We start from the raw sequence: 25,650 nt of genomic DNA, 5'->3' as shown, positions 1-25,650 counted from the left end.
GACCGGAGCCGTCCGCTCCTTTGCCTAAGAACATTCAATAGAAGGACTCTCTCGACCGCATCGTCGACCGCTTATCCTGCCGGAGAAAGTCGAGGACGACCAACGCGCCGAGGAGAAACCTGCCGGTGGGTTTCCCGCCACCCGAAGACCACAAAGACTCGAACGACTCAACGCCCTTGCTGGGCCTCCGTCTCCACAATCTTTGCGGCCCAGAACTATTGTCACCGAGGTGCCCCGCACGCCTCTGCCTTGCAGGACGCCGACGCTCCGACGCCGACGAGCACCGCTCGGACGAAGCTGCCGCCTCATCGACGCCGTTCTACCTTGTTTGTCGACGGACGTTCGACGCCCCGTGCCTCCCGCTTGAAAGGGAAGGCATTCAAGAAGGGCCGTCGATTCCCCGTCGCCGAACACCGAGTTCCTCGACGTTTCTCGACGCCTCTCGACGATCCGTGACTCCCGCTTGAAAGGGGGGTCGCTCAAGAAGGATCTGTCGACGCCTCTTCAAAGAACTCGACTCCACCAGGTACATTGGGGGGGTAAAAACATTATAGGAGGGAATAAGACTTACAGTACAATATATGGACTGGGCTTGCGCTAAATCTTTGTTTTACAGGTTGCCCAGGTGGGGGGATCTCCACACAGAGCTGTGCCCAGTGGTAGGGGCCAGTACTCTGCCTATTGCTCAACCATCTTATTTCCCCTCCTCTCTCTATTGCTGGTTTCACTCTGTTGATCTGTGTGACATTGTTACAGTATTGTTGATGCACTTTAATAAGATCTAGTACAAAGGGTGGTACCACTTTAGAATTGTAGATATTTGCCATTGTTGATTGTTGATTTTCCTGAGTACAAAATGAGTTATTATGATAAGTGTACATAACCTTGACTATTGATTATATAAAGACTGTGTTCTAACCAATACAGTGTGTGGACATTCCTTTGTGGGGACTTGGGGTACACTGTACTTAAGAACCAGCCTGCATCACCTCCTGAGAAGCTAGGCCTTGATTGCTCGTCCATTGCTACCGTAATAGAGAATCTTGGCTGGGGTCCTCTGTGCCTCTCTTCTACCATATAGAGAGCAGTAGTACAGACACCCCCCACCGGTCGTCTCTCACACTGGTGGCAGCGGTGGGATGCTTATGGTTTTAAGAATCAATGTATAACCGTGCCACTTACAAAGGATATCTGCACTTTATTAAATTAAGGTTTAGTTGTGTACAAGATAACTGCATTACAAACGATGGAGTCTATTGCAAATGGCAAATTGACTCGGATGAGCTTGGAGGCTCTCCAGAGTGCTTGTGAAGCCAGGGAGTTAGACTTTGTGGATAAGTCAAGGGCTGAGCTGATAGCTGCCCTGGTGGACTACCAGACTGATAGTGAAACTCTTGATGAGGGGGGGAATGCAACCAATGAGGACTCTGCCCCTGGGGTTTCTGCTGAATCTGTTTCTGGGAATACCGCCATTCCTGCTGCCTCTGTTCCAAACCTCAGCAATTCCTTGGAGCTTGAGTTATTAAGGATGAAACTGGCCTTTGAATACCGCAAGTTGGAAATAGATGCTGAACTTAGGAAAGAGGAATTGGCTCAACAAGTGGAGCTCAAGAATAGGGATCTTGAACTCAAGAGCCAGGACACTGAATGTCAGAGAATCCAGCTAGAGAAAGCTAGAGTGGAGACTTCAGCTAAAACCAGTGAGAGTGTCAGGTCCCCAGCCACCAAGTTTATGAAAGATTTGGTTGGTGTATTTGTGGAGGGTTCAGATATCCTCCAATGGATTGAAGCGTTTGAAATGGCTTGTGCGATTCATGATGTTGATAAAAGAGATTGGGCTAAGTGTTTGTTAAGCAGAGTGCCTCAAACTGGATATGACTGTATTCTGAAGCTGAGTGCGGAAGAAAGGGGTCAGTATGAGTGTATGAAGTCTGCTTTGATTGCCAAGTTTGGCAAGACACCTACCCAATACCTTAGAAGGTTCAGGGATTTTAAGAAAAGAGAGAATGTGTCTTGGGTTGACTGGGTGAGTGCTGCGCACATGAACATGATGGGGTGGATAGATGGATACAAGGTTAAGACTTTTGTTGAATTATCCCACCTCTTGTTCTTTGAGCATTTTTCTGAAGCCTGTTCACCAGAGTTGCGTCAGTATGTGGCTGACCAGAACATTTTGGACCCCTTTAAGCTGGCTAGGTTGGCTGACAAGTGGGTCTCCCACCGGGTGTCCCCTAAGGACTCCAGTGGGAAGGACAAGGACAAAGAAAAGGGGGCCTCTCAGAAAGCTGAGGAGTTCCCCAAGCAGTCACAGTCGGGTAAACCAAAACCTTCCTCTCCTAAGACCCAAAAATCTAGTGGGGATAAGTCATCTGGGGGTGGGAATAAGAGTAGTGGTCCACCTGCTGCAAAGCAGGCTCCCAGTGGTTCCAGTACCGTACCCCGCACTCCTGGCGCTTGTTGGGACTGTGGGGCTCTGGATCACAAAAGGGGTGACCCCAAGTGTAAAGGTAAGGCACTTGGAGTACAGGCTGTCAGCCTGACCTACCCTTACCCCGTGTCTGAGGTGGAGGCCACTGTCCTCCCCTCCTCTACCGGGATCACATTTGGTGCTCCGTTAGAGATTTCCTTAGTGTCCCTTGGGGCCTGGGACCAGTATGCAGAAGTACTGGCGACTATCCCACAGAACACCCATAGGTTTTTGAGAAGTGTCCTCTTGAATGGCCAGCCTTCTACTGGTTTGAGAGACACTGGGGCAAGCATGACAGTGGTGGACAGGACCCTGCTCAAGCCAGAGGACTATGAAGGTGCTCCTCTGCAAACCACCAGGTTAGCTGGTGGGCCTCCCAAATTATCACCTGTAGCCTTAGTCACACTCATGATTGGAGACAAGACAGCAAAGCTTCCTGTCCTGGTTCAGGACAATGTCCCTGCTAACATTTTGTTAGGAAATGATCTAGTAGAGTTGGGGTTGATCTCGGATGGTCTTCCCATGACTGCTGCTGCAGTCACTAGGTCACAGGTGACACCGGGTCTGGCTGTGGGTCAGGTACCCGAGCCAAAGGCGAGGCCGAAGGCAAGAAGGAGGAAGACCAAGAAGGCCACCTCTGTGGAGGGGACACCTTCTCTTCCTGCTGTTCCGACAGCACCCATTGGGATCCATGCTCCGGACGGGCTGGGTCCAGTGGAAAACCCAAACTCAACTCCTGTGGGAGAAGAGACAGAAGACTCTCCTGTGGGAGAGGTTCTCAACCCGGAGGATCATCCCGACCTTCAATGCTTGTTAGCTGAAGGGGGACCCTCCCGGGCAGACTTCTGTAAGGGACAGAGAGAGTGCCACTCTCTCGAGGGACTGAGGAAACAGGCCCTGTCCCAGGCACAAGGAGAAGTGCCTAGGACATTCCGGATTTATTGGGAGGGTGAGCTCCTTGTTAGTGAGCCCACTAAGCCTGAACCTGGTGCCCTCAAGAGGTTGGTGGTACCCCAGGTTTACAGGCCCTTCCTACTGCAGTTGGCGCATGAGGTGCCCTTGGCTGGTCATCTTGGGACCAAGAAGACTAAGCAGAGGCTCTCTGCCCATTTCTACTGGCCACGGATGGGAGTAGAGGTGTAGTCCCACTGCCGGACCTGCCCAACTTGTCAGTTGTCTGGCAAGACTGGAGGCAGTGTCATTGCCCCACTGCAGCCATTGCCAGTGGTTGGCACCCCATTTGAGAGGGTGGGCATCGACATCGTCGGTCCCCTTGACCCTCCCACTTCAGGTGGACATCGGTTCATCCTGGTCTTGGTAGATCATGCCACCAGGTACCCTGAGACAATACCCCTTCGGACTGTTACTGCCAAGGTGGTTGCCAGGGCTCTCCTGGGCATTTTCACACGTGTTGGATTCCCCAAGGAGGTTGTCTCTGACAGAGGATCCAACTTCATGTCTAGTTACATGAAAACCATGTGGAAAGAGTGCTGGGTAACCTGCAAATTCTCCACCTCTTACCACCCCCAGACCAATGGTCTGGTTGAGAGATTTAATAAAACTCTCAAGGGTATGCTAGGGGCTTTGGAAGAACCCCTAAGGAGGAAATGGGATCTCCTCCTGCCATGCCTGCTGTTTGCTTACAGGGAGGTACCTCAAGAGGGTGTTGGTTTCAGCCCCTTTGAGTTACTCTTTGGACATCCCGTGAGGGGGCCCCTCGCCTTGATCAGAGAAGGCTTGGAAGCCACCCCTCCGGGTCCCGCCAAGCAAGTGGGGGTCTATGTGTTAGGCCTTAGGCGGAGGATGACACAGATGATGGGTCAGGCAACAGCAAATCTCAAGGCCAGCCAGGAATTGAATAAGTACTGGCATGACCTTAAAGCCTTGCAAGTGGATTGGACTCCGGGACAGGAAATCCTTGTGATGGAGCCTACCAAGCCTAGAGCTTTGGCAGACAAGTGGACTGGACCCTTCAGGATCATCTCCAAGATGGGCGAAGTCAATTATCTGGTTGACATCGGAGCCTCTGGGGTAGCACCTCAGATATTCCATGTCAACAGGCTCAAGCCTTTCCACCGGCGAGCAGAAGTCTCATGTCTCTTGCTAGCTTCTGGGCAAGAAGAGGATGAGAGTGAGCCCCTTCCTGATTTGCTGCATAGCAACCCTCAGGATGGCTCAGTGGAGGGAGTACATCTCTCTCCAGATTTGACAACAGAGCAACAGAGGGCCTGGAGGGCTTTGCTCCAACAGTATGCCTCTCTGTTTTCACTGAAGCCAGGCCTTACACCGTTGTGTAAGCATGAAATTGACACTGGTGACAGTGTGCCTGTCAAAAGCAGGTGCTACCGTATGTCAGATACCGTCAAGAACCACATCCAGGCTGAGGTCGCCAAGATGTTGGATCTGGGTGTTATTGAACCCTCAACCAGTCCCCGGTCCAGTCCAGTGGTCCTTGTCCCCTAGGCAAGTTCCCAGGCGGGTACCAAGGATTGGAGGTTCTGTGTGGACTACCGAGGAGTCAATGCCGTCACCAAAACTGACGCGCACCCATTGCCCAGGGCTGATGAGCTCGTGGACACCATAGGTGCTGCCAAATTTGTGAGCACCTTTGACCTTACCTCAGGCTATTGGCAAATAGCTCTGACGGACCATGCCAAGGAAAAGACGGCCTTCTCAACACCTGAGGGACTCTACCAGTTTAGGGTCATGCCTTTTGGGTTGAAGAATGCCCTTGCCACCTTCCAGAGATTGGTCAACCATGCGCTTAGTGGGCTGGAAGCCTTTTGTGTGGCTTACTTAGACGACATTGCCGTCTACAGTTCCACCTGGGAAGAGCATTTGACACATCTGGATAAGGTGTTGCAGGCCTTGAAAAGGGCTAACCTCACTATCAAGGCCACCAAGTGCCAGATAGCTCAGGGGAAAGTTACCTATCTTGGTCATGAGTTAGGAGGGGGTCAAATCCAACCTCTCTCCAGTAAAGTACAGGATGTACAGAACTGGGAGACTCCCACTACTCAAACCCAGGTGAGGGCCTTTTTGGGCCTCACTGGGTACTATCGCAATTTCATGGCAGACTATGGAACCATAGCTGCACCCCTGACAGCTCTAACATCACCCAAGCAGCCTAGGAAGGTTAATTGGACCGAAGACTGTCAGAGGGCCTTTGAAGGCTTGAAAGAAAGTCTGTGTAGGGCACCTGTGTTGTGTGCGCCTGACTACAGCCGACCCTTTATCGTCCAGACGGATGCCTGCGACACCGGAATTGGAGCTTTCTTGTCCCAGTTAGATGACAAAGGGAGAGAACATCCTATCATATTCATCAGTAGACAACTCAAGGGTAGAGAACTTAGGTGGGCTACTGTTGAAAAGGAGTGTTTTAGCATAGTTTGGAGCCTTAGGCGTTTTAAGCCCTACCTTACGGGGTCTACCTTCAAGGTCCAAACCGATCATAAGCCCCTGAAGTGGCTTATGCAGATGAAGGGTGAGAATCCGAAATTGCTCAGGTGGTCCATTAGCCTGCAAGGGCTAGACTTCACCATAGAGCACAGACCAGGGAAGAGTCACGATAATGCAGATGGCCTTTCCAGAAGGTATGTTGACCGTCTGGATGAGGGTGTCTATCCCGTCGGAGATTAGACACCCTCCACCTCAGTCTGGGGGGGGCCACTGTGATGCTGGAAATGCATCTGAGGGACAGGGCCTCTGAATCCTTGTCCTTTACTGCTTTTTACCGTGTGTTCTGTCATATTTTCTGCCCAGGAGTCCATGTGGGACTCCTGGCAGTGCAGCTCTCTCTTTTGGTTTGGTGAACAGACCCATGGGATACCCTTATGGCACCCATGGGTAGGGGTACAACCCTGTGCCCCTAGTGTATGTTTTTGGGCACCTGTGGGTGGCCCACAGAGCAGGGTATGGGCTGGTGGCAGCTCCATGCTGAATTCGACAGGTGCTCTGGGTGACCTCCATTTTGGGATACCCAGGCCCTGCCATTGGGATCTGTTGATTCCTGATAGGAAACAAGATGGCCCCTGTGGCCTCTTGCTTTCTATTGCCTGTTATCTTGTTTTCCCAAAGTCCTGGGAAGCCCTGACTCTGTCCCTTCCCCCTGACTGGCTGTTGGGTGGAAGTTCCATATATGGCGTTGTTGTGAAGGCCCAGCTAGACTGACTGGAGCCTTCCCAGTGACTGTAGGTTGTGGGCACCTCCTGTGGGTAGGACCTGGGTGAATGGAGAGTGTGACCAATATACACTCCTTGTTGTGGTTGTTTGGTTTCTGGCATGAGAGACAAAGACTGAGACAGCCCTGCCCGAAACTGGCCTGAATGCAGTGTGTAGTGTTGAATGGCTGGGTACTTGTCCCAATCCACATTCCTTGTTGTGAGTGTCTGAAAGGGAGGAGTGTGGCCTGAATGCACTGTGTGCCTGATTGGTTGACTGGCTGCATGAATGCCCTTTTGTATGATTGGCTGCTGAGTGTGTGCCAGCAGTGTGGATGGGAGGCAGAATAGTATATCTGGGGACCTCTCAACACTGGTAGTTGTTCAGGAACGTGCAGACACGTTCAGAAGCAGCCAGGAGTTCAGGAACGTTCAGAAGCGTTCTGGAGCTGAGTCTCCACTCTAAGAGTAACTGGAACTGCTCATCCTCGACGTCCAGCTGGAAGAAGAAGACTTGCTGTGGCATTTGCTTCGACCGATCCGAAGGCTGTCGAAATCGTCGAAGACTGACCCGAGAGAGGACCTGGTAAGGCGCCCTCTTCCCGTGCTCCGAGGGACCATCGAGCACCGCTCCATCTTCGCCGAAGCGCCCTGGAAGACAGACCCTCGAAAGGCTGTCGACCCGAGACGGGACCGCCGAGGAGATCGAAGTGAAGCACCCGGACATCGACTCCGTCGAAGTCCATCGCCGTCGACCAGGGTTCGCAGGTTTGTGTAACCGCTGGAGGCCCGTCGAAGTTGTGTTGCCCAGCCGTGGGAACCACTTGACGCCGTGCCGCCGCCGACCGGAGCCGTCCGCTCCTTTGCCTAAGAACATTGAATCGAAGGACTCTCTCGACCGCATCGTCGACCGCTTATCCTCCTGGAGAAAGTCGAGGACGACCAACGCGCCGAGGAGAACTCGACTCCACCAGGTACATTGGGGGGGTAAAAACATTATAGGAGGGAATAAGACTTGCAGAACAATATATGGACTGGGCTTGTGCTATATCTTTATTTTACAGGTTGCCCAGGTGGGGGGACCTCCACACAGAACTGTGTCTAGTGGTAGGGGCCAGTATTCTGCCTATTGCTCAACCATCTTATTTTCTATCCTCTCTTGGTTCAGGGAACGCTTCTGAACGTTCCCTGAACCAATTACCATTGGTGAGAGGTCCCCAGATATACTATTCTGTCTCTCATCCACACTGCTGGCACACACTCAGCAGCCAATCATACAGAAGGGCATTCATGCAGTCAGTCAGCCAATCAGGCACACAGTGCATTCAGGCCACACTCCTCCCTTTCAGACACTCACAACAAGGAATGTGGATTGGGACAAGTACCCAGCCATTCAACACTACACACTGCATTCAGGCCAGTTTCGGGCAGGGCTGTCTCAGTCTTTGTCTCTCATGCCAGAAACCAGACAACCACAACAAGGAGTGTATATTGGTCACACACTCCATTCACCCAGGTCCCACCCACAGGAGGTACCCACAACATACAGTCACTGGGAAGGCTCCAGTCAGTCTAGCTGGGCCTTCACAACAACACCATATATGGAACTTCCACCCAACAGCCAGTCAGGGGGAAGGGACAGAGTCAGGGCTTCCAGGGACTTTTGGAAAACAAGGTAACAGGCAATAGAAAGCAAGAGGCCACAGGGGACATCTTGATTCCTATCAGGAATCAACTGATCCCAATGGCAGGGCCTGGGTATCCCAAAATGGAGGACACCCAGAGCACCTGTCAAATTCAGCATGGAGCTGCCACCAGCCCATACCCTGCTCTGTGGGCCACCCACAGGTGCCCAAAAACATACACTAGGGGTACAGGGTTGTAGCCCTACCCATGGGTGCCATAAGGGTATCCCATGGGTCTGTTCACCAAACCAAAAGAGAGAGCTGCACTGCCAGGAGTCCCACATGGACTCCTGGGCAGAAAACATGACAGAACACATGATAAAAAGCAGTAAAGGACAAGGATTCAGGGGCCCTGTCCCTCTGATGCATTTCCAGCATCACACCGATGCACAGGAGGGACGTGTTGTGCGTCAGTCAGTGATTGCACAATATTTCTAACACACATGGGTGCAGAGGCTGACATGAAAGTTGGACAGAGGGCACTGGGTGCGGGAGTACATGTACACTATGCACTGTATATCAATAAATGACACATATGCAATAAGGAATGTCCACTCAAGATTTTCTTTTCACACAACGGGTGTATTTAACTGTCCAAAGAAGATTAAAGTGCTCAAACCCTCCACCTCACACACCCACTCCCCTACCCCCTCCCCCACAACTCCCCCACACACCCTCACCACCCTCCCGCTCCCCCACAACTCCCCCACACACCCTCACCACCCTCCCCCTCCCTCGCAACTCCCCCACACAGCTCACCCCCTCCCCCACAACTCCCCCACACACCCTCCCCCCTCCTCCTTCCCCCCACAACTCCCCCACACCTGGTGTCCAAGCAAATGCTTCATGTGTCAGTGTCTACTGCCTTCATCAGGCTGCCCCGTCTACATCCTTCCACTTCCTGCACCTGGTGGCGGCATGTCCGAGCGGTGCAGGGTGTGCACTGACCTGCATAGGGGGCTGGTTTGGGTGGAGCTTGACAAAGAAGGGGTGGCCGCTTGCTCCATTCTGGGGGCTGGACGCTCAGCCTCCATGGAATCTGCAATTGTGGTGAGGACCTGTCTCACGGCCGACACCTCCTTCATGTTGCCTTCATCCCTGGCCTGGAGTGTAGTCGCCCGTGGGGGTGAGTCCCGGGCCTCGCTGTCAGGATCTGAGCCTGTGGGGGACCAAGAGAGGGACGGCTTGAGTGATGGTCTGACAAGCATCATGCATACATTTGTATTATTGCTCTTCTACACATTAGAGGGGATTAGGCAGTGGAGTTGTAATGATCACGTTGCTAGCTATATGGGTGGAGCATGCAGGCATCCGTCGGGGTCACTCATGTTGGGGCGGGCGTATGCTATGTGACATGCATTTCTGTTGTGGCCTGCGTGCAGTGTGACTTATGCCATTTTCATATTTGTGTGGTGTGTGTCAGGTATGGCATTGCCATGCTGCGTGCATGTGTCTGTGCTGCGGATGGCATCTAGGCAGGGAATGTGTATGTATTGGGCCATGCATTGCCTCTTTGTACAGACAAATTGGTGGACTATCATCATGCTTAGCTTTACAGTGGGCCTCATTACAAGGTTGGCGGTAAGGCGAAAACGATACTGGTATGGTAATACCGGCATCGTTTACTGCTCCGGAGTATTCCGACCCGCAAACCCGGTAGTAGCGGCACCCTAAATAACAGACCGCTAATAGCGGCATAGGCGCGTACAAGAGCCCCTTCGGGGAGCAAATACCGGCATGCCGTAATAGGGGGACATCCCAACCCACGCGGACATGCAAATACCGGCATCACGAAGCCGGTAATCACGGGCTGCACGATGCCGGTCATACAGGCATTGCGGACCACCCGCAAACAGCAATCAGGATACAAGGCAACTGCCACAGGTGCACACAATCCCCACAGGTGGAGTCAATGGAGGCTGGGCCAGTATAAAATGAGCACACCCACACCCCTTCCAACACCAAAATGCTACCACTAGCTGTTGCATTCATGGCGCTGGAGGACATGCCCATACTGCTACAACTACAGCAACAACAGCAGCAACAACAACAACTACAGCAGCAGCAACAACAACTACAGCAGCAACAACAGGCAGCACAGAGGAGACGCAGGAGGAGAAGGAGGGTGAGACAGGCCCAGCAATTACCACCAGCGCAGGCAGCGGTGCCTCGTAGGCAACCACCAATCCCTCGCACCAGACCCAGCCCTTTTAACCTAACCCCTGAGCAGATCCACATCCTGTACCGGTTGGACCATGACACCATCACCACCATAGTGTGCATGATACAGAACGACATTGCAAGCCTCTTTGAAATACGCACTGCCACCCCCCCGCTACTAAAGGTGGTGTCTGTGCTCCACTTCCTGGCCACAGGCACCTACCAACACACAGTGGGGCAGCTGCATGGCATTTCACAGCCACTATTTTCACACATATTGAATTGCTGTATGCCCTCCTGAAGCACGCAAGCACCCACATATCCCTACCACGGACTGCCTAGGAGATAGCCGACACCAAAGTAGGCTTCCATGCACTGGCAGGCATGCCCAATTGTGTTGGTGCCCTCGACTGCACCCATTTGGAATTGGTAGTGCCCCATGCCATAGAGGCGGTGTCCCGCAATCGCGAGCAATACAACTCCATCAATGTGCAAATGGTATGTGACTCCAGCAAGATCATCACACATTGCTGCGCCCGATTTCCCGGATCAACACATGATGCCATGGTACGGCGCAACGACACGCTACCCCGTCACATGGAGCGACATGCTGGACCACGTGCCTGGCTGCTTGGTGAGTTGCACAACTGTCCCATGGCAGTGCTTTGGAGTACTGATGTGTAGGGATGCATAAGGGGGGGGCATAGTCTACCTGGGTGGTTAAGGGGGGGGCATACTCCACCTGGGTGGCAATTGCCGGTGATTGGAGAATGCATGCAGAGCTAAACATTCCTGACCTGAACCGGCCAAATGGAACATGACACATCACTGGGCCACATTTCACAAATTATGCCTATCGATGACAACAAGTAAGAGGCACAACCAGGCCACCATGGTAATGGCAAGCAATGCATGAATGAACAGGATGGCAACTATGGCAATGTGGTCAGTGTGGCCATGCACAGTGAAGAATGAACATGCATGAATTGGAGGCTAAACATTGTTGCACTACCACAGCACATCTGCCTTAGCATGCATTATTACACCCTGCATCATCTATTGAACGCCATCCAGACTATCACACCTCATGACAGTATAGATTGCATCTAGGTGACACATTTGCATGCGTACAGGGACATGTGCATGCCCACACCAAATAGCTGCCACCATGACTGTGTTCCCTGAAGGTGGCAGTTCAGAGTGACACACACCTATTTGTGATGGAGGATATCCCTTGAGGCCGTGGCTACTTACCCCTATGCGGAACCCGCAGAAAAGCCATGAAGAGGAGTACAATCGTTTGCACACCCGTACGCCTGTTGTGATTGAGCAGACCTTTGGCCTGTTGAAGGCACGGTTCCGCTGCCTCAGCAGGTCTTGTGGGGCACTCCTATATAGGCCTGAGAACGTGGCGAAGATCACCATGGCCTGTGTCATGCTGCACAACATGTGCGTCTGTAGAAATGTACCACTGCAACCTGACATTGACATACATGCCCCGGGTGAGGATGATGAGGATGGAGACAGAGGTGAAGTAGCCCCCCTGCTAGTACACGATGCATGGGATGGCCATGCTGTACGCCAAGCAAAGAATCACGAATACTTCTGAACCACAGGGACTGTGAAAGACATGTGTCAGGCAGACACTGGGCCAATGTGGACATACACATAGGGAATGTTGGGAGTTGGGCACTGAACACCGTAACACATTAAATGGATGCACACGAAAACAACAATGTCCATCCATGGATTTTTCTTATCACAACGTGTTTATTATTTACAACAGCAAAAATGTGCCCACTCGGGGCTCGGGGTGGCCGGGCATGTCACCTCGGTGTCTCCCTCAGACTCCAAACTGGCATCAAGTTCTTCCCCAGTGGAGGCGGGTGCTTCCAGGGACTCCCATTGGACAGGTGTGGGTGTGGCCTGCTGGGTCAGTAGTGTGTCAGGCACACTGGCAGCTGGTGTTGCTGGCTGTTTCCCAGCTTGCACAGGCACACTGGCAGTGGCTGTGGCCTGCTTGCCTCCAGCGGAGGTGGTGGTGGTTGCCCTCTTCTTAGGGTGTGAGGTGGATGCCCTTGTGGTGGTCTCCTGGGTTGCCTCTTCCTCATCGGTGCCTGGGGGGTAGAAGAGATGCAGGGCATCAGTGATGGTGTGACATGGCAGAGGCATAGGATGGTGCTGTTCATTATTCATTTGATCATGCATTAATGTCTTACAGGTGTGTCACACAGGGTATTCAGAGGGGACATGTTAGCATTCACTGCAAGACAGGTGGCATGCTGTTGATTTTGGGTTTGTGTGATGTATCACATGGGCAAGGTCCAGGTGTGTTGGCTGTGTGTTGGTTATGGGATTGGCACTCAGCATGCATTTCAGTATGGCAGCGTTTGGCCCGCCATCTGGACTTGGATATGTTCATGTGGGTGTTGGGACATGCATTGTCTTGCCTAGACTCTCTACCTCTTCACTTGTGCTACGTCATGGTCTTCCCTACAGGGATCTGCAGGGTCACTCACCTCCTTCCGCGGTTGATGCCGCACCCTTCTCCATCTCGCATAATCCCTCGATGGACTCAGGACTGATGAATCTGCTAGCCGTCTCCTCCCAGGGCATCAATTTGGCAGGGGGGTGGGCACCCCCGCCTGTGGCCATGGCCTCCCTCCGATTGCTGGCCATGATATTGCGTACCCTCAACCGGAGGTCATCCCTCCGCTTCCTGCAGTCCCTCACACTGTGCAGGGTGGTACCTACGGCTGATACCTTGCGGCCTCTTTTGTTGCTGCACCTCCCACTTCTTGTCGTGGGATTGGATCATGTCTGCATGTGCAGCTAGAGTGTCCGCTAACATGGTCAGCTCTGCGTCTGAGTAATGCTGTTTCAGCAGCCGAGGAGTGGTCTTCCTGGTAGCCTTTGACATTCTCTATGGATTTCCACTGTGCTCTCCAAGTATCGACTGGTGGTTAGAGAGTATGGCAATGGATTGTGTTTTTAAAGATGGCCGCCGGCCCATTTCCAGTTCCTGTGTGATGACGTTATTTCCGGGTCTGGTTTTGCGAATCCGGTATTAGCATGGTGGTATTACCGGGCCGGTATTTAGGTATTGCTCCTAGGCGGTGCCGGTATCGGCTGGTCCTGCGATGCTGCTATCGGGGGGTTGGAGGGCCTTTAGCGGCATGCCGGTATTTCCATTACCGGCATGGGGGTTCGCGTGTGCTCACGCACTCATAATCACCCGCTATTAGCGGGTTCATATGAGAACGGACCCGCTCTTACCGGCATGCCAGTAATGAACCCGTTTTTACCGGGCTACTCGTAATGAGGCCCAGTGTTTTCTTAGGACACTCACCTCATTCCGCCGATGAGGTGGTGCCACGCTCCATATCGCCTACACCTTCTATGGCCTCTATGCCAATCGTGCTGGCGCAGATACTGGCGCAGATATCCTCCCACCGGCTTAGCTTTATTGGTGAGCTAGGTCCTCCACCAGTAGACTTGGCCTGGCTCCTTTTTGCTGACAAGATGTTCCTGACTCGCAGGCGCAGGTCATCCCATCTCTTCCGAACATCCTTTATTGTGCAGGGGTGTTGCCTACCGCGCTGACTCTTTGGGCAACAAGTTGCCAGATTTCTTTTTTTCTTTATCACTGCCTCTCACTTGAGGCTGTTTGCGAAAACAACATCGGCATTGTCTGCCAGGGTCTCAGCCAGCATTGTTAGTTCTTTGCGCAGGCGGGAGGCGCCTTTTTTTACTGTCTTGGGCAGGATTTTGTTGTGGAAGGTTGATGTCTGTAGTAAGCCATATGCTCCAGGTCCTGTGTGCTGAGGATGGCAATGGATTGTGTTTTTCAAGATGGCCGCCGTGCTCTTTCCCGTTCCTGTGCGATGACGCTACTTCTGGTTCCGCTTATTTACTGGCACTGCTAATAGCGGTCACCGCTGATGGCGGTGCCCGCTAATGCCGTTACCATTGATGCCGGTAGTGCTCTCTGTCCTTTCCATGATGCCGCTAAGACCCATTTTTTGGACTTTAGCAGCATGCCAGTAATGTCGTTACCGGCAAGGTGCCAAACCTTGTGCACGCAAACTTGTAATAGGCCTCTGTTAGCGGACTCTTTACAACACGGACACAGTATTTGCTCCATGCCGGTAAGGACTGTTACTTACCTCCAACCTCGTAATGACCCCTAGAGTGTCCCATAAGTACAATACTACTCTAGGTAAGCAGGAGGAGGGGAAAAAGCACAAAGATAAAGAGGGTGGGGGATCGGATAACACTTCCTCCCAAAAGGGCCACAAAAAGAAATTCAAGGGTAAGTCCCAAGAGAATGTTCAGGGTAGTGGGTGCTATCCTCCCAAGCAGAACTCTGGTTATAGTAAGCCTCCCTATGTCCCAAAACCCACTGGATCGTGTGTGGCTTGTGGAGCAAATGGCCATTATGCAGGGGGACCCCCGATGTAAGGTCAAAACCTTAGGGGTCCACTATGTGAGTCTGGCCTTCCTCTCCTATGAGGAGCAATAGATCACAGGGCATCCTTCTCCTCAGACTCCTTCCCCAGTGGGATAGAATCTGAGGTAGTCCTAGTTTCCCTGGGTTCCTGGGAGCCAAAAGTCTCAGAGATTTATGCTAGCATTCCAGATAACACTGAGCACTACTTTAAGGACAGTGTGCTAATCGATGGAGTTGACACTCCTGCCATTAGGGATAGTGGGGCCAGCAGAACAGTGCTGGATTCTATCTTGGTAGACCCAGAGGAACTTGCCAAAGCTCCTTTGATGCCCACCAAGTTAGCGGATGGCCCCCCTCTGAAGTTCCCAGTAATGCCTGTAAATCTTACTATCAATGTTACTATGGTCAGGATTCCAGTGAGCATACAGAGGCAAGTCCCAGGTAAGGTCCTGCTCGGGAATGATCTCAGAGACTTAGGTCTTGTGGGTGATACAGCAGAGAGACCATGCACAAGGTCACAAACAAGGGCTGCATTGCCCAAGACCAAAGCCAAACCCAAGCCAAAGGGGAAACCCAAGGCTAAAGGAGTCAAGAAAGACAAGAAAGGGAAAGAAAACATGCCCTCTAACCCACCTACCACTGAGGTGGAGGTAGTTGGCCAAACACCTGAACCTGACGAGAAAGAGGTGTTGCCTGAAATTCCTAATCCACATGACCATCCTGAACTCCAAAGTTTATTGGTTGAAGGTGGTCCTGATAGGGTTGAGTTCAATAAGGGCTAACGTGAGCGCCCATCTTTGGAAGGCCTTAGGAGACAGGCCTGCTTCCAGCTTGAGGGTGAACCTCCTGGGAAGCACATGATTTATTGGGAAGGTGGGATCCTCTACAGTGAGCCCACAGAGTCTACAGGAGACCATAGGAGATTGGTGGTTCCCCTTCATGTAAGACTAGCTGGTGCATGAAGTCCCCTTGCTGGTCACCTTGGCATCAAGAGAACCAAGCAAACCTCTTGCCTGGCTCTTTGATATCATAAATGTATTCTTAATGTTTTAAACTGTATCAAATGTTTCTTTTATTGTAAACTTTGTTTTATGTAATGAGATATGTTAGATAGTTTGTTATTTTGTTTGTATATTCTATATATTCTTTTATGCTATCTTTTCAGTTTAATGAAAAAGAAAATCCTTTTTTTGTAAAGGTTTTTGCAACCATATACAACTAAAACTTTTTTTTAAACCAAGCAAAGGTTAGCCATGCACTTCTACTGCCCCAAGATAGGGGTGCAAGTAGAAAGTCACTGCAGGAGTTGTGGTACATGCCCGTTATCTGGGAAAAGTGGCACAACAATCCAAGCTCCTTTGGTACCACTCCCAGTTGTGGGGTACCATTTGAAAGAGTGGGGATTGACATTGTTGGTCCTACTGACCCCCAAATATCCTCGGGCACTAGGTTTATCCTGTTGCTGGTCGACCATGCCACCAGGTATCCTGAGGCCATCCCATTGAAGACTGTGACTACCAAGTCAGTTGCAAAGCTTTTCTTGGCATATTTTTCTAGGGCTGGCTTCCCTAAATAAGTTGGTTCTGATAGGAGCAGCAACTTTATGTCTAAGTATATGCAAGCCATGTGGAGGGAGTGTGGGGTTGCTTATATATTTTCCTCAGCATACCAATCCCAAACCAATGGCTTGGTTGAGAGGTTTAATAGAACTCTCAAAAGCATGATTGGGGCTCTGGAAGAACCCCCGAGGAGAAAATGGGATCTCCTGTTACCATGCTTGTTGTTTGCCCTCTGAGGGCCACTCTTTATCAAGGTAGCCTGCGCTACCGAGATATTCCCAACTCTTGGATTCGATTCTGCCCTGTTGGGGAGACCATCCTCGAATAGTGGGAACTTATGTTTCACTGCCTCATCCGCTTCCTGAGCTATTACAGCCCTGCAAAAGACCCTGTATTTGCCCAACCGCACGATCGTGTGCACCTGCATCCAAAAGTACTTTAGAGCATAATGCTCCTCTCATCGTAGGGAATGGACTGCCTCTCAGTTAGGGTTTGATAAGTGAAGGACTGCCTAAAGTATATTTGCACTGTTTGCTCCCTTTCTTCACAGGTTGTGGACCCTTACTGTGCCCTATTCCTTTAGGCCATTGGTTACTGTACATATGTTTAATAGTGTTGTGTTGGTTTAGTTATTACTGCTGATATTTGCTTTATGTTTGATTTAAAAGGCCTTTAATAAATGTATATGTATTTTTGATATATACACCTGACTGAAAGTAATTTATAGTGTCGTTTACTGTGTATGCTCATTGTGGGATTTCGATCAACCTCACCCCTCCTCAGACCTAGGGCCTCATCACGACTTTGGCGGTAACCCTTAAATCCGGCGGTCGCGCTATTACCACCGGATTTAAGGGTCCACCAAATCAGGACTTCGGGGGTTTCGTCGCAGCTCTTGGATGGGGGGAAATACGCCGAAAATTTGCGCTATTACCGCCGGTGGGAAATCCGCCGGCCGTAAGAGCGCGAATGTTCCCCATTGAGCCCAATGGGGAATGGGGCATTCCCGAATGGGCTCAATGGGGAATGGGGAATTACATTACCGCCAAACTCGCTATTAGCGCCGGGGAGTTCGGCGGTAGGGCTAATTCCACCGGCGGTAATACCGCTGGTGTTACCGCCAAAGTCGTGATCAGGCCCCTAGTCTTGACCGTCGCCAATGCTACCTTGATTGGTCTGGCTTCTCTGGAAGGTTACCCTGTTCCAAGAAATTAGACTGGCTTTCTGAACCTCTGCCCACCATGTCAGAGTTCAGAAATCCATCTTAACACCAGTCCCCAAGTTTCCCCGATGCATGCCATAATGATGTAGTAGTGTCATCCTACAATAGTAACTCTGAAACTGCAGCAGGTGAAAAGCCTGACCTTCAGTCCCTGGAAAGACGAGCCCTGCGGACGAGACTGGAGCCAATCATATCCTGGCATCCCCCACCAACCAGCTGTGCGACATTCGACCCTATACAATGATGTCTGTCATGACGTTGTGTACCCTTATAATGTGTTGTTCATAAAGACTCTGGCAAAACGTTCTCGAGCAGCAGACTACTTTAAAACTTGTTATCCTTGCAAGCAATCTGGCCTTTTTCCGTAGCGGGTTGTATTCCTTCTGGCGTGAGGGTACAGGGGTGTGCCTTCAATTGTTGACCCCGATGTGATTCCAGCGCACCTGAACCTGCAGAAGTTTCCAGGCAATATCTCCGGAAGGGCCACGCCCACCTACAGCAACCAGCCCCAAAAACGCATACTTCCTACTGACCATGCCGGAGCCGTCTTTGCAGAATCCTGACTGCTCATTGGAGCGTGTGCAGCCCCAAGGAGAGGTGCAGGCCGGTTGTTGGAACCCAATGAACGGAGGAGTTTGGGTGAACGCGCTAAGTGAGTATAACCTTGCAAGGGATAACAAGTTGGGGATAGCGGTATGGGGAAGTGTGAAAAGTGTGAACACGTGTCGAATGCCTTTGGGAGTGTGGCATCTTTGTGGTTTATTGTGTTTTTTGGTTTTATTAATTTTTTGAGGAGAATAATAAGGAAAAGGAAACAAGAAGAAAGGGAGCCTCCCCGATTGAGGGGGAAAGGTGACGCCAGAACTGTTGTTTAACGAAGAAGAAAAGAGGAAATATATAGGAGCTCTGTATAGTTGGAGAGCTCGTGCATAGTGCGGATTGTTATTTTAGTTAGTTATTTTAACTTGTTTTATTAGTGTATTTTTATTGTATAGGGAGGAGGCCCAGGTGAGGCGCCGTGTGGCTTGTATGTGTGTGTGTGTGGGTGAGGGGGGTGTGGTTTGTATAAACAAGAAATCCCAACAGAGAGCAGGGGGCTGGGTGAAGAAATTACATCTTTTGATTTTTTGTGTGGTTAAACAGGGGGTGGGGGAGTTGAACTGTGTTTTTGATGACATCTGCATAACTGCGGCACATTAGCACAGGCATAGCTCGACTAAGCAAGCACACAGAGACACGCACATGGGCGGGAAACGCCCATAAAGTGCATGTGCAAGGCCCTGCCGTTGTACAGTGACAGGATCAAGAAATATCACAACCAGTGGGTGACGGAGACCAGGGGATGGGGGTTGCACCGCTCGTGGCCAGAGCAGGGCTCATTTGACAGGCATATGCCAGAACACGTGTCTATTTTTCTGATTGCAAAATAAAAAAGGGAAACAATTACAAAACAGGAGGGAAATATTGAACCTCCTTTTCAGCAGTCAGGGTCGCCCTACCTCAGAGCCGAGGTTCAGAAGTTGCTGGAACTCAGAGCAGTGGAACCCGTTCCCTTAGGGGAGTGAGGGGAGGGCTTCTACTCCCGACTGTTTACGGTGCCCAAACCCAACCAGGCTGGCCTGCGCACCATCCTAGACCTTTCCCAGTTCAATCTTTTCCTATCCCAAGAGAAATTCAAGATGATCACTCCCAGCCAGATACCGTCCTCGTTACAGATGGGCGATTGGCTCAGTGTGGTGGACCTTCAGGATGCGTACATGCATATACTGATCTGGAATCCACACAGGAGTTAACTCTGTTTCTCGGGGGGAGAGGAGCATTTCCAGTTCCGAGTGCTTCCTTTTGGCTTCAGCTCAGCACTGCGTGTCTTCACGAAGATGATGTCAGTGATCGCGGCCCATCTTCTTCTGCAGGGTATCCTTGTGTATCTATCCGTACTTAGACGATTGGCTCCTGCGCAGCCTTTGCCCGCTGAAAGCCTCATGCAATCTTCAGTCCCTCCTCCAGCTCTTGTTCTATCTCGGGCTGTCGGTGAACTGTTAGAAATCTTCTGTGACGGTCTCTCAGGACTTGATTTTCCTGGGTTTTCGCTGGAGCATGATCGACTGCAGGGTTTACCGGACCGGGGACAGAATGGCGAATCTGTTGGCCACATGTCAGATGTTTGCATAGTCGGAGAGCATGTCGGCCTGGTGGTTCCAGAGGCTTCTGGGCCTCATGGCCTCGTGCGTTTTGGCTCTACCTCTCGCTCGTCTCAAGATGAGGCAGACTCAGATGGCTCTTCGAAGGTCCTGGCGTCAGGCTGTGGATCCGGACTCCAAGTTGATTTTGATTCCGGCTTCCATGACGACGGACCTGGAGTGGTGGTCGTCTCTCAGCAACCTTTCGGTGGGTGTGGGTTTTCAGGACCCAACCCTGATGGTGACAGTGACGATCGACTCCTCCCTACTAGGGTGGGGTGCGATGTTGGATATTCTTCCGGTCTCGGACCTTTGGTCACCTCAGGACAAGTTCCTTCATATAAATCATCTGGAGCTCCTGGCAATTTTCCTGGTGCTCAAAGCATTCAGACCGGTCATTGCCAACAAAGTGGTCCGTATCCGCACGGACAATGTGGTGTCAAAGTATTACATCAACAAGCAAGGAGGCACCAAGTCTCCCCCGCTTGTGGACCTGTCCATCCAGATTTGGGAGTGGGCGATTCGTCATGGTGTCTGGCTGGTAGCAGTCCACATCCCGGGCCAGCAGAACATTACGGCAGACACCCTCAGTCGGCGGACGATGGTCATCTGCGAATGGGAGCTGAAGGCGGAGATCCTCTCATGGATTTTCCTTCATTGGGGCACGCCGGAGGTGGACCTCTTCGCGACATCAGCAAACAAGAAGCTTCCTCTGTATGCCTCCAGGAGCGGCCTGGGAGCCTCCTCTCTGGGGGACGCTCTCGAGAATCCTTGGCACAACATGAGGGCCTGTGCTTTCCCGCCTCTGCTGCTAATTCATCGGACGATTTGCAAGCTAAAGAACACGGTGTACTGTTCGCTTCTGCTCATAGCCCTGTGGTGGCCGGCCAGGTTCTGGTTCTTAGAACTTCAACACCTGTCGGTGTGTCCACCGATCAGGCTACCAGTGACTCCCGATCTGCTTCAACAGGGCGATCAACCACTGTTGCCCGGGGAACTAGTGTATGTAAGGAGCTGTGTACGCAAGTGGAACAATCCCAGGTTCCACGGGCCCTACAAAGTGGTGTTTTCCACCCCTCTCGCAGTAAAGGTGAAAGGGCTTTGATATTGAATACACCTTACAGACATTTGCAGGGCACCGCTAAATTACTCACTAGGACCCTAAACTAACACAACCAGTCTACCTCACCTTACTTAGCTTAATGCTGCCAATCTAAGGGCATGTGCATAGACATAGCTCTCAACCATTTGTCTCGCAAAGGCGGGTGAAATCACCCGATTTTGTTTCTGGCGGGTGAGACGCCCATTGGAATGAATGGGCGTGCAGGCTTGGCGGGTAAGTCAGCCCTTTGCAAGGCGGGTGACACCCGCCAAAAGCGGGTGAGTTGAGAGCTATGGCATAGATGCCAGACATCCGTTTCTGCTAAAGGCATAAGCTCTGTAAATTAAAACAAACGCTCTCTCTATCTCTCCCCTTTCTCCTCCCTCCCTTTCCCCCTTCCCTCCCCTTGCCCTACCATCCCTATTTCGTACCTGCTTTTGTTCCCATTACAAGAGAAAGAAGATGAATCATTCAACGTGAAATTGTTCATTGCATAACGATAGAAATGTTATTAGTTCTACTAGAATGTATTCTTATCAATGCGGCCTGCACTTTACTGCTATCTTGTTCACCTTCCTTATGCTAATGTTAAGAATATATTTGGGGTCATCTTTTATCTGGGCAAGAGGGTGGGGTGGGGTAACCCAAACAAAAGCACACTTCTCAATATGACTGAACTGCCAAATACAACTGTATATATGTATAACAGGTCCCAAGCAAGTAACACCAGTGCCCGTATGTACGAGTTAAATGTTTGAAATATTGCTTCCCACCATTAAAAACCTCTTTTGTAGCACAAATAGTAGTAGCACCATTGTTTGCAAGAGCATAGGAGATATATATCGCACCATGATAGGATAAAAGGACAAGTACGAAGGTCCAAATATGATGTATACCATAGCCTAGGCCTAGATGCTGTCAAAGATATTCATCATCCCGAGAACTCAAATTGTTGGTATTCTGACATGAATGCAGTGGGTAGACAAACAACCAATAGTAGTTGCTATGTCTGCTCATTGATACTGCTTACATCGGGGGCACCCATGGCTCTAGTACCACAAGATGTATCAATTATAGAGGCACAGCGCCTGATTGATCTTGTCCTATGTTGGCTAAAAGGCACCTCTCAGGAACACAACGTGCATCTACAACTTGGTGATTTAGATCCCATAAATGCGAAGCCTATCTGACAAATACCAACTTTTTATAGCAACCATATTTGGCGATCGAAGGAGCAAAGTATGTTAATAACAAGTGGCAGGAAATGACCCTCACTTGCCGAGCTGAAGACCTCCTGGGTTAACAAGAAAAAACAATGGCCACCCTGGAAAGAACATGTGCACAAATATGGACAGAGCATGTTACAAAACTGACATGGATTGCAGTAATGGAGAAGCCAGTGAAAGTGCACCAAGAGAAGAACTATGAGTTGTGCTTTTTCAGCGAAGGAACTGCCTTTGTCGGCTCCTACAAGGGATGCAACATACTATTATTGATTCTAGATCTAAAGAGAGCCAAAGCAGCACTGATGGACTATTACTGGGTGTGTGGCCAACAAGCATACTTGCACGTCCCACCACCATGGAGGGGCTATTGTCTGCTGGTCACGCTACACTCAGCACTACTAGTAGTCCCCGAAGAACACTTGCAAGGGGGGCACTGCCCTACAAGGCACTGACAGTATCCCCAATGATCATAGCACAAAACACGCTGCCATCACCATAGTTTTGAATCCTCCCTGGGAAGAAGCCATATGACCAGCTCGAAGAAAAAAGAGAACATCAAACTATCTATCCAAAGACTCATCGACACTGCTTGAAGAAATACCGGAAGAATACAAGTTGTTCATTTCGGCAGAGACATTCTTTGCATCATTATTGCTACCCGGCTCTGGGAACTGGTCCATTTGGCAAATGATACTGAGCAGGGGTTCAACGTCATAAGTGTCGAGCTGCGCACACTTAGGCTTATGATGATTCAGAATCTTTACGTCTTGGATATGCTGACGGCAATGGAAGGAGGTGTGTGCAGAATGATTGGGTGTCCATATTGCACAGTCATGCCTTCAGAAGATGCAGGAAATGGGACCCTGTCACATGTCATAGCTACAGTGCACGACCTAGGGGCCAAGATGAATAAAGAAGCTGGTGTTCAAGAGGAGGACTGGGTACAATGGCTTTCAGCTGGGCCCCGTCCTGGCTGGGGGCCCTGCGGAAGATGTTGGTGCCTATCATCGTGTTTATCCTGGTTCTTTTTTGCGCGTGCCAATTGGGACTTCAATGCTGTGCCAAAGCAGTACCTAATAGCACAATGATGATGGTTTCAATTTGCCTTTCAAAAGTACCTCATAGCACAAAGGAGGTAGAAGTGCAAACTGACTAGTCCATCCCCCCCATGGACCCTATACCTTATGGGGATGAAGTAGGCAGGCTATACCACACAATCATTGTCCCTCCTCCAGATCCTGAAATGTATATGGAAGTATGGTAGATTTAGCAGGGGACGGGGGCTGCATCTATATGACATGTACACCTGAAGAGTATGCGCGAGCGGGAGAAAGCCTGCAAAATGTATGTAGGGCGTGGATGCCAATAAGGGGAACAGCCCTGGGATTGTATCCCTCTATCCTTGAAATCCCTTCATTGTCTCCCAGTGGATGCAAGGATTAAATTTAAAACCCTCTGCATTGTTTTCATGACCCTTGCCCCTGGCCCTCACTGGCAAGTCAGCCTTCCAGTTAGGGCCAGGTCAAAGGCCTTAAAATCTCATCCAAGACTCTCTTGGAGTGAGTCCTGGCGCCTTTGTCGCCAGGCTCATAACCATCATGAAGACCAACATTAGAATGGGACTATTTACTTGGGACTATTTAACTTGGCGGAGTTCAGCCAACATGGAGGCACACACATAGCTCAGTTGCAAGGAACTGAGCTATGCGGTCTAGTGTTTTGGGTGTAGCAGGCCTGGGACTACTTTACCTGGACTACTTTGGGTGTGGCAGGCCTGATACTATTTTACCTGGACTTCTTTACAAGAGACTATTTAAACCGCACCCAAACAGCAGAACATGCTTTGCGTTATTTTGCTGTGGGCAGCGTAACGCTCACCGTGTCTGGTTCTTTGATGCCAGATTACCTGAAAGCAAGCACCTGCAGAGAGAGAAAGAACACTACGAAACAAACAAAGTAAACCGGGAAAGCTAGGTGTTCACAATAAACAAATGCATAAAGAAAATTACCGGTAAGTTTCCAATGTAAAATCGCACTCAACGAAAAGTGAAAGGTCCGTAAACTAGAACAAATACTTAAAAACGCCATGCACAATTTTGAAATAGTGGTGAAGCACAAATATCTCATATTCGTATCATTGGTGATAAGATCAAGCATCTATCAAAACAGGAAATAAATGACATTTCATATAAAGCAATGATAATTGATCTCCTCGTTGAGATCATTGGGTATAAGGCTGCCAAGTTTGTCAATCCAAAAAGTTTCTCTGCGGTTAAGCCGCAAACCCAAATCTTCATGTGGGTTATTTATCGTCAAAACTTCGAGGATAAGGAATCTTATTTGTGTTAGGTTGTGGCTATTGGCGACCCAATGACGGGCCACAGCGGAATTAGGGTTAGCATTGCGGATGCAAGATCGATGTTCATTCCACCGTGTTTTGGCCGGCCTGGTGGATTGACCCACATAGTACTTCCCACACGGGCATTTGATGCCATAGATTATGTTGGCACTGTCACAGGTGCCAAATGTTTTGAGGAAGATTTGTTTGACTGTGCGTGGGTGGTATATGACTTTTCCCTTAATCACCGAATTGCAATTCGTGCAGTGGAGACAAGGATATGTTCCAGTGCGTTGTGTGATGGGTTCTTTAGATGGTGCTCTTGTGTGCACTAGTTCGTCCCTCAAATTTCTTCTTCTCTGATAGGCAAACACTGGTAATTTACTGAACAGGTTTTGTACCCTGGTGTCGTTCTTGAAGATGTTCCAGTGTCTCTTAATTGTTTTTTTGATTTTGTTACTCTGTATGGAAAATTTTGAGACATATACAGGTGATTTGAGTTCCCTCTTGGTTTTCTTGGGAGTGGACAACATTGTATCGCCATCAAGAATATTAACCCTTTGGGCTGCTGAATCCAGTTCTTCTCTTTTATAGCCACGTGCTAAGAATTTTTCTTTCATTTCGTGTTGTTGTGTTATGCACTCTTCCGGGTCGCTGACAATTTTTTTAACACGTAAAAGTTGGCTGTACGGAAGATTTTTGAGCAGGCTCTGTTGGTGAAAGCTCACGCGGTGAAGTTATTACGGTCAGTAGCTTTCCTAAAAAGGGTGGTGTTGTAACCAGTTTCATTCTTCTCAACCCATTCCTCGGATTCCATAGAGACTACATCTCCCTCCAAGCTATCCTTGAGGCTGGATAATTCCTGAGTCCCATTAACATTGCTTACTTGGTATAACGTGAACATGACATTTGTCTCGTTTCGCCCGCGGAGTAAATTTGCCTCGAATGGGGAAAACTGTTGGATCTCACTCAAGATCGGGAACTGGGCACTCACAGCATGCGACAACTGTATGTACCTAAAATGTTTGCAGCTGACATGGGAAAACCTCTCCCGCAGCTGCTCGAAGTGAAGGATACCATCCCCATGTACAACGTCCACCA

At 50.3% G+C, this 25,650-nt stretch overlaps 1 protein-coding gene across 1 annotated transcript in view; it reads left to right on the top strand.

Moving 5' to 3' along the window:
- The window catches only part of IHO1 (interactor of HORMAD1 1), a 209,533-nt gene that overhangs the window by 172,195 nt on the left and 11,688 nt on the right, over positions 1 to 25,650 (top strand). Inside the window, exon 5 of the mRNA XM_069646184.1 lies at positions 7,064 to 7,095. Within this exon, the coding sequence (XP_069502285.1) occupies positions 7,064 to 7,095 (32 nt within the window). The remainder of the gene's footprint in view (positions 1 to 7,063; positions 7,096 to 25,650) is intronic.

The sequence above is a fragment of the Ambystoma mexicanum genome, chromosome 2p (genome assembly GCF_040938575.1).
Source record: "Ambystoma mexicanum isolate Mex_15411 chromosome 2p, UKY_AmexF1_1, whole genome shotgun sequence".
Classification (NCBI taxonomy): domain Eukaryota; kingdom Metazoa; phylum Chordata; class Amphibia; order Caudata; family Ambystomatidae; genus Ambystoma; species Ambystoma mexicanum.
This window is presented reverse-complemented; position numbering and strand designations above follow the sequence as displayed.